The sequence below is a fragment of the Montipora capricornis genome, chromosome 8 (genome assembly GCF_036669925.1).
Source record: "Montipora capricornis isolate CH-2021 chromosome 8, ASM3666992v2, whole genome shotgun sequence".
In the NCBI taxonomy this organism is placed as follows: domain Eukaryota; kingdom Metazoa; phylum Cnidaria; class Anthozoa; order Scleractinia; family Acroporidae; genus Montipora; species Montipora capricornis.
In genome coordinates, this window is record NC_090890.1 from 53601531 (window position 1) to 53611530 (window position 10000).

At 37.7% G+C, this 10000-nt stretch overlaps 2 protein-coding genes across 3 annotated transcripts in view; both read right to left on the minus strand.

Moving 5' to 3' along the window:
• The window catches only part of LOC138013523 (uncharacterized), a 13011-nt gene extending 5260 nt beyond the window's left edge, over positions 1-7751 (minus strand). Inside the window, exons 1-6 of the mRNA XM_068860620.1 lie at positions 7535-7751; positions 5141-5258; positions 3367-3467; positions 3135-3236; positions 2410-2449; positions 1060-1154 (exon numbers count right to left, since the gene is read on the minus strand). Coding sequence (XP_068716721.1) covers positions 1060-1154; positions 2410-2449; positions 3135-3236; positions 3367-3467; positions 5141-5258; positions 7535-7654 — 576 coding nt within the window. The 5' untranslated portion in view covers positions 7655-7751. The remainder of the gene's footprint in view (positions 1-1059; positions 1155-2409; positions 2450-3134; positions 3237-3366; positions 3468-5140; positions 5259-7534) is intronic.
• Positions 7752-9306: 1555 nt separating this feature from the next.
• The window catches only part of LOC138013522 (tectonin beta-propeller repeat-containing protein 2-like), a 15616-nt gene continuing 14922 nt past the window's right edge, over positions 9307-10000 (minus strand). For both annotated transcript variants that reach the window (XM_068860618.1, XM_068860619.1), the window contains exon 11: positions 9307-10000. This exon is cut by the window's right edge and continues 1384 nt beyond it. The gene's annotated coding sequence lies outside the window, so the exon portion shown is untranslated.

A 10000-nucleotide genomic window follows, 5' to 3' on the forward strand; every position in this document is an offset into this window, starting at 1 on the left:
AAAATTGGGTTATAGGAAGGACGCAAGCATCTGACGATAAATTTTCAATTTTCTCCCGAAACATCCACACCATTCACGCTAGTTTGTTTCCGAATGACTTGGAATAATCGCCAAATTATTACAATAAGGGGGTGGGGGGATGATATTCTTAGACAACGTTCTCTTAGCAGTCGTCGGCGTCCTTGCTTGAGCTCCCTACTCCCCTGACATCATCAGCCGTCACAACCGTCTTTATGTAATATCCTGTTGATGTTTTTTGGTTACTGTAATTTTGAAAGGCTGCAAAGGAATGACGTTGCGAAATGCACCTCTGCCGTGGAGTCCAGGAGACGATGACAATGACGATGACGATTAGAACAATGATGATGATGATGATGATGATGATGAAAAGTATATTGTGTGCAGGTGTTGCACTACGAACTTAAAGGGGCTAGGTCACGCTATTTTGTTTAATTTTGTTAATTATGAGCTCTAAACGTCAAATTGGCAGAGCAAGAGTCTTTCATTTGCAAAATCACGGCCACATAACAACTGAGAATGATTTTCCAGCTGTGTAAATGACATTTTGATGTAGACTGATATAAATTTGAAAAAAGGTGGGCCGACGTTTTTCAAATTTACCCAAATTCAATCCATGTCAATCCTCTCCAGTTTTGTCCATCCGTGACCCTTCTTGGCTTCCCTGTGTTTTGTTAGAGTTCTCCTATAGTTTTGAACAGTTATTTTGATATTTTAGTTAATTCTATGACCATTCGATCAGTGCTGAAATTGCCTAAAATTACGTGACCTAGCCCCTTTAAGTGTCAGTGAGTGCCTAGCCTGCGAACGCAGACGTATTTCCGGCGGTCGTTTCTCTCCCCACTAATACACAGATCGCAAAAGTGACACAGCATCAAGCCACAAACCTGTAAACCCCTACCTGCCCTGTCGCTTAATTAAAGAAAAAAAATTGAACCATTTCATGCATACAATGCCACAAAATGCTTATTGCAAGAAATTTATTTTGAAACTGAAAGCATGCAAAAAGTCTCAAGAGTTAGTAATGATTATAATATTTACCTCCATGCAGCCATTCCATCTGTGAGTATCCAGCAAGGGAATCCATGCGGTTGGTTGAAGGACTTCACACGCCTCTGACAACAAGTATGCACTGTCTGCGACAAAGTACATGTGAATGAATGAACGAATTTAGAGGATGAGGTTAGCAAACCTACCACCATTGCAATGCTCACTTGTTTATTAACACACAAGAAACAAGTGATTTTTATTGATGTCGACTCAGGGTTACTCTTAACAAAAATCAGAGTGCACTTGAAAGGAGTCCAACCTGACGCTTTGCCACTGAGCTCATGGTAGCTTGGACATCGAATCTTTACCTCCAAGGAGGGCCAGTAAGAGATTTTAGGCTATCTAACACTTCTAACACTATTACAGCTGTAAATGATTTTACTTAACGAGCGAAATGATGAATGAAATGAATCATATGTTGTACTGCAGATATGAAATGAAGTAAAGCTATGACCCTCGCAGTTATGAACGCAATTTTGGCAGTTGCTAAACTAGACTGTAAACGCTTCTCTGCCCAATTGCTAAAATTGCATTCATAACTGTGACGATCATAGCCTTACTCAATTTTACAGTCTTGACACTGATGAACTGCTTGAGGAAGAAAGGGTTTTAACAACATCTGTCCACAACTTCCAAAAAATGCTCGTTTCAACCCTTTGCATCCTAAAAGGGCCACTTATAGACTTACAATTTTTCTTGCCATTTGTGAATACCATTTCCAGGCATTTCGATTGCACAATTGGAGTACAAAATAAATTTTTATACATGTAAAACTACATGTTTTCCATTATAATCATGAATATTGCAATAAAATTTGTCCTTCAAACCTAGTGCACCAGTGCCCAGAGCAGAAATCTCCTCAATGTACATGTAGTGGTACTTGTATTCAAAAGGAGGGACGTTCTTGTCAAGATTTTGAATAGGAGGATAAAGGACAACAATAACAGGTAACGAAGTAACAAAGTCTGTTACACACCACAGTTCATCATTACTTGACTTCCATCAACATAGCTGGTACAGTGTACTTGAAAAGACTGTAAAAATAACTGGTTAGCGGCTCTTAATAAGAGCCCTGCTCCAAAGTAAAGATTGCCATTAACAAGGTTAGGAAGACAAACTCCCTGCAAACTGCAAGCGCAGAAATTTATCTACTAATGTATACGCTTGAGAATTAGGTGAACTTTAGTCTCTGAAATTCAAATTTATTTTCTTGCAGTCAACCAGCTTGGAGCATAAGATATTACATGCCCTGAACCTCTTTACAATGGCTGGAGTTATAGCAACAATAAGGTGACAGGAGCAACAACTTTTACTTCTAAGAAAAGACTAAACAACAGCTACCTTGATGCCATGGAACTGTCACCTGGGAATTTTTTGGAGTCTGCAGCATAAAATGACAATAAATTGCCAACTGAAGAGCAAAAGTTACTGTGTTCCAAACCAAATACAATGTATGGCACAAATCAATGTGGTCACCTAAAGCTCAGTAACCAAGGAGAAAAGAGTATGAAAACAACCCTACAGAGAACTGCTTATTTCGCTACAATTACTGGGTTTTTTAAGAAACCCAGTGAGGATTTTCCGTGCCTCTGACCTACATGTATTTTCTTTCTTCACTGACACAGTTTCATATCTGTTTCTGATCATATCCGAAATTGCATCATGAAAACTTTGTGTGGAAATATATTTGGACTGTACAATGTAAATCTTGTAAATTGATCAGCATAATTATACTCTGGAACTCAACTGGCTTTTGTGACCAGTTCAGCAAAGAAACTTTAAAAGGGGCCATGTCCAAGACAAAAAACAAGACTATTTGTTAGCACATGTAAATGGTGCAATCTGATTGGCTGCTGTTTATAAACAGTATGATATTGTCATAAGGGTACAAAACAGTGAAGGACCCAGCATTATGTATCACTGCATGGTCACAAAAGTAAATTTAATCAACTTACAGCCACAATTCTTATGCAAGGAAAATTGCTAGATTTATCCATCCTACAGTATGCTGGGTGTTTTCATACAAAGATGTCACACCTCCAGTTTGATTAAATGCATCCACCAACCTTTGCTCTCAAATTCCACACAGGATGACCAGCAATATCTGGTCCAATAAACTGCTCTACTACGTTTAAGAGTCGCTCATTGGTCCACAAATCTTGAAAAGCCTAGAAAGATGTCATTAAAAAGAGCAAACAAACTAGCAGTGAACAAATTGATCCATATTTTATTGCTGTACTAGTCAAAGGTTAAAAAAGTACACAGTCAAGGTAACTCTCCTTGGATTGTTTTGAATACCTTTGGTAAAACACCATTTTTATGCATTAACACTGTTGCTCCTGGAAACTGTTTCTCAAGCAATATCAGTCTTTCATAAAATGAAGCATCTTTGTGTTTATCTGAAAAAGAAAACAATAAACACTTTCTTTATTCAAGGACCAAGCTTCTACAGCTATAGGCAAGCAACAACTGAATGATCCACTTATTTGAAGATTTCAAAATGTAATGACATCAATTCTCAACTCCAAAATCTTATGGGAGGCTGGTATGTGTTTGATATGATGAGATTTGTTACTTCATCTCAACTGTCACCAGTTGAGTTAGGGTTCGCAGCAGGAACGTGTACATATCATGTATAGCTGGTGTTTGTCAGAATTGCTCCACAATGAAAAAATAATTGCAAGCATAATGCAATAAGTCATTTCAGTGAAATTTTACTGTAACAGCGATTTGTTACTGCAAAATCAGGTTTGAATTACTTGCTCAAAACTTAATTATTGCGAACCGACGAAGGAGGATGCATTCTAATCGTGTTGTTTTACGAATGTCCCAAAATAAGTTTCGTGGGTATCAGTCATGATGCAATGCAATTTCAGGGTTTGGACGCCATCTTGGACTGGCTGGCCGACAGGTACATCACCTCAATCTGATGTGATTGTGAATCTGTCATGCCTCAACATTGGGTTCGTATCGCAATGCCCGCATGCCCAAAATCCCCCATATTTCTATGTGCTTTGCAGTTATGGGTGTTGGTTGCTTGGTCATTTTCTTAGCTGTTTTTTTAAAGGTAATTGAAGTTGTGTTGATTTATTCAAAGTATCACTTGCCAATATGAGTAAAGCTACTTATCAGAACATCAGAAAGCTGTAAAGCAGTGTGTTTTGTCAGAAACAAACACTGCCAATTCACCCCTGCATAGCAATTCATGCCGCCAAAGATGCAGAGTTGTGATTTGTCAACTCAGCTGCTTCTCACAGGAGATTCAAGTTCTCTCTGCATACTGTCTGAAACCACCCCACACACCCACTTTCCCTGAATATTTCTGGGCAATCAGTACAATGAAAAATATTATTTTACTATTTTACTTTACTAGTCCATGATTACAACTTGTTACTACTAGTAATTATACTGCAACTTTACCACAGTTTCTGAAACAAAGTCAAGCCAATTTATACCGTCTTAAAGATGGTGCCTACTATTGTTATTGCACATATGTTCTGTGCATCTTGATACACATGTACTTGGGTTTCCTACACGTATCAGTGATGCTTATACTTACAATAATATTTTTGCACGGTTTAAAACTATCCGGAGAACATAGACCTTAGTAAATACTCTTGGTATCCAAAAAGAAAATTGGGGGTAACCATGCATTTTTGAGAGATAATTAAGCTTCAATTTGAGGAAGAACGCCATACATTGCTTTGTATTTTATAGCTTTTTACAAATATTATTCATCAATTATCTTCAAAATATGCGTGGTTAACCCCAATTTTCTTTTTGGATTTTAATAACACTTGTTAAGATCTACATCTCCAGCATAATCATATACCGAGGCAAAAATACCATTGAATTAGTAGGCACCGTCCTTAACTCACATGAAATACTGTTAAAAATGATTAATTTAAAAATAATTCAGTTACATACCTTATAATTATAGCAAAAAGATAGTTACTGTAATAGTGTGGAGTTTGGGACACCTAAATAAACTATGTACGCCTCAAAGAGCAGTGTGTGAAACTGTTTCGGAGTACACTCAGACGCATGGATTTTTTGCTTTGGCAATGTTTACCTTTAATTTTTCCAGCAATCAAGAGCTTTTCGGCAAGTTCATCTAGAAGATCACAAATCGCTGAAATAACAGGCTCTAGCTCACTTTTCCTGAAGAAGTCTGGAACCAAAAGAAATCCCTACAAGAAAGAGTATGACTTATGAAATCACGAGTTTGTGATAAATCCCTCTTTCACATAAATGCCCTATTTTATGTAACACATGTAATTAATGTCATGCAATTAATACATGTAATTAATGTAATACATGTAATTAATATCTTAAGTTTTAAAAGAAAAGCTGCCGCCCGCTTTTTAAAATATATTTCTTAATTATCCAGGTAAATGTTTCTACTCGTACATATATGTATATATTTCTATTTTATGTAATATATATTTTTTATTATTGTATATTATGGCAGAATAGCCCCGTATAGAGGAGTCCGCTAATAAAGTCTACATGTTACCTGCTCCCTGTCTCCCCTCCCTCTTCAGAACAACGAAATAATAAGCTTTATAATTTATGTAAACACCAATGAAATACCAAGTGAGCTTTAGCGTGAAAACATGATATCTTCACATGCGAAAAGATCACTGTTACTATGGTTACAAATAAAAATGCGCATTTGATGCCTTTTGTGAAATGATTTAGTATTTCATTGGTGTTTATAATTATAATAAATAGAATATTACGTGGCTGCTTGGAGATATGAAATTTCTCTTCTCAAAGAGAAATTTCATATCTCCGCACTGCCATGTAATATCCCCCATGTTATTCATGTGTTACATGTAACAATTGCATGGCAGACGTGCAGACTCCTCACAGCAGATGTTGCAAATCTGATATGTACATCTACATGTAAGTCACTATGAAAGTTTTGCACTACCCAATAGATAGTATTTCAGCAATTTACCACTTTTTTACTATATCCTATATTGTACAAGCATCAAATTTTTGTGTTTTAAAGATAGTTTAATGGAGACATTTTTCAGTGAGTGATTAAAGTAAAAATGCCCCAAGTGTGACAGGTGGTTTACAAGGAGAAACAAAGATTTTCACTTAATTGAGTCTCCTGTCAATTTGAGGTACTGATCATGGCGTAGTAATTTACAAAGTACCGCGGATGAAAGGTTTTTGTCTTGTTGTGTGACAAAAAAAACACGAGGTTGACACCCATCAGGGTAGCCACTGCAACTATGAGCAAAACTGACCTCACAGTGCTTGCAAGAGGTTCAACCTTAAACAGTGCGAGCCTTCACCAATGCATACCAACCAAGGCAAATGCAGAGTCTTAGGATCTTCCCTGTACCTTATTGAAAATATTATGGTTTGCATTGAGGGCTGCAATTGCCAGGGTTGTTTCAGTACTGGTAAGACAATAATGTCCTCTGACATGTAATAGAAATAAGGTGCTCTAATTGCTGCAGTATTGTAGAAGTGAAATGCACATGAATGAAGGCATCAAAATAAACCTTATTCACTTGTACATTTTGTTTTCCCAATTCAAATCATATGACAATAATTAATCCTTTGTTTCGTTCATTAAAAAGAGTGCATGCAGTCATAATCATGCTTGCATGCACTCTTTGCATTCAACTCAAACAAGACAAAGGATCAAATCCTCAGTAGACTACTGAGTATCATCACATGATCTGTACTGGGAAAACAAAATGTAAAAGCGAATAAGATCTATTCAATATAGTACACGCGCTAAATAGTTTTCTTTTTTTTAATTAAATAAGGAGACATAACAAGGTCAATGCAGTCCTTGATTATTTATGCATAAGCATATAATCAAGGCATTACAAATCGATAGAAATCAATCATCGGAAACTTAATCGATTGCTCGATATTACTCAATAATTGTTCATCGATTAGCTAAAATAATCGATAAAAATCGATAATCACCAGATTTGACTGGTATAAGAGAGAGACAACCCCAAGATTTAGGCGCAGATTTTCGATTATGTTGGTTTACTCGGCCGAGAGAACAGGTCAACTCAGACTTAAGTACAGTAAGGGTTTTGTCTTACTGTAAAACCTCTCCCGTTCATGACGAAATCGATATTTTCGATATAAATCGATGGAAAAATCGATTGAAATCAAACCGTAATTACCAAAACCGCTAAAATGGATCAAATCGATAAACACAAAAAACTCTGCTATCGATTTTTATCGATTTTCGATATTAATCGATTAATTATTATCGAAAAATATCGATTACGATCGATTTTATCGAGTATCGAAATTATCGATTTGTAACGCCCTGATATAATATAGTAGTGAAAACAAATAAGAAACTTGTGATACAGTGGAAAATCATTCGACGCTTGCACAGTGAACCTTGTCGCTACTCACATAGGCGAAATTAAAATTAGTAAAATAAAAACAGCCGAGTAGAAAACGTATAACTAACCTCATCGAAAAACCGCTTTACTTGTTCATCTGTCAGTTGCCCAGGTTTCCTATCATAAGAAGCTGTTGTTTGTGGCGGACTTGTGAAGATATCTGGTTGTGTTGAAATATAAGCAGGCATTTTCAATCGATTTTCAAGCCAGCAAAAATTAAAAAACTTCCATTGACGGACTGTTGTTGTAATACCTGCGTGTTTGACATGTGACTGCAGTCATGCAATCATCGATGACGGAACTGTCAAAAGTCAATTTCTTAGGTCATGTCAGGCATCGAGAGGGCGTCCGAGAAAAAGCAGAACCAGAAAACGCAGACCAAGAAAACACATACACAGAAAACGCAGATCTAGAAAACGCAAGCAGAGAAAAAAAACCTAGAAAATAACGACTTGATGTTAGGAAATTGCTGCCGTGGTGAGTGTGCCTGAAGCGAACGAACGAGGCAATTCGCTCTATCCAGGGCGAACGGGCGAACACATTTTACTTCTAGACGCAAGGGATATGTGATCAAAGGTGCAAGGAATTGTGTTTATGCACGAATAGAGGAATTAAGATGCGCGGTATACGAGCCTGCTCCGTTCATTTCGCTTCTCGTATCCTCAAACTATAGTCGTCTGAACTGTCAGATACTGTAGTTTCACTGTCACGCAACAAAAAAATTAATTCGAAATCGTTGAATGAAAAAGGCCAAGAACTTGGAATACTGTAGGAAGCAAATCTTTCAAACACCTCTCAAATTCTCAGGTCTGCGCAGTACATCGTTTCTGAGTTATTTGTCGAAGCGTTTCACGCATTTTCGTAGAGTTTTGTTTGGAGTCTTTTGGAGATTCCGTGTGGTCCACCAATGTGGCGGCCTGTAATCAACAGAAAACGTCTGGAGGTCACTGCGATGAAAGCACTTATTTTCGCTCATAATATACGTGAGTATGAACACATCTCCTAATGTACTTAAAAGGCTCAAACTGCTGAGATTCATAGGGATAGGATAGACTATTTTTTGCTACCAAATATTTTGCTGCCAAAAGTTTTTGCTGCCATATTTTCGAAACGAAAGACGTCACGTAACTGGAACCATGAAAAGAGATTCATTTCTAAGTCATCTTCGACCTCCTTTGGATAAAAATCAGGAAGACCTTACGATTTTGATTTAAGAATTTGATGACGTCACTGTGAAAACCATCTATTGTATTCTTTCTTCTCTCGAGTGGGGTCCAGAAGGAGGTCCAGTTGGGGGTCCACAAATGAAAAAAAATCTCCCTGTAATTCCACGCACGAACCGTCGTTAAATTACCGCAGGCATAATTCAACATCTCCCTTCCCCTCGGCAGCATCTCTACCATTTAGGTAAACTAGAACTATTTCGTAACTTTTAATTAAAAGGCGACTTTGCCAAAAGAAATTTTATACGGCAAGCTAGTGGACCTGGCACCCTGCAATTGAGATCACTGTTCTCGAATTAAGTTATTTAGACCCTTGGTTTGACTGACTCACTCAATTTGTTTACCATCCCTCGTCAACTAGCTCAATCGAGAGCGAGTTCGCACAGCGAAGCAACGCTTGGGGTCAGATGCCTGAGTAAAAAGTGGTTCTTTCCAAGTCTTCGCAGGCTTCGTTCATAAAATTCGTCGGAGGGATTAAAGAGTAAGAGCTAGTAAGGAACTGAGCTCGCGGTATTTGTGCTCTGACTCCATCCAGCAATATGTGGGCGACTTGGCGTGGTATTTCACAAGGGCTTATGGTGTACAAGCCCACGTGAGAAACAACAGCCACAAGTCTACGGGTGTTCGAATTTTAAAACCATGAACCATTTGTTAAATAGATTTCACAAATACGGATTAGAAAGGATCGAGAAAGCAAAGGCATTGGCAAATACTAGCTCAGTACATTGTTTCTCAAACAAGGTACAGTAACTGAAGCCTCAAAGTGCATGCTACGTGCATGTGCCGATTGCGCTGAAACAATAGTGCACCAATTGTCAAAAAATGCTCGTAATTTGGAGAGAAGGTGCTGAAAACTTTGAAACATTTCCTTGTAGGTTTTCATAAATATGCCATTAATTAATTTTGCGATCATAAAAGAACTTCAGTTTGCCAAAAACTGTTCTTGAAGGCAATAAGTTCTTTTAAACTTGCCAAAATATACGAAGAGGGAGCTCAAATGTTGCCTAAACTGTGGTTAAGAAGTGCTCCAGAGTGCTCAAAATGATACATAGTGCCCCAAAATAGAAAATATGTTAAGAAAGTGTCCAGCACAACCGGGACATGCCTAAGTACATCTGAAAAAACATAGTCTCCGCGAAGCCATATTTTCGTTTCTCCCGCATTCAACTGCAGTTTGATCTCCAACATAGTAAGAACACTGTCTGCACCACACTTTTCCATAGATGACAACTTTGTTTCAAGCTAATGGTGCAAGGATTTGCAAAGGCTGTGAAAGACCTGGATGAAAAATTGTTGACTTCACGAAATCCC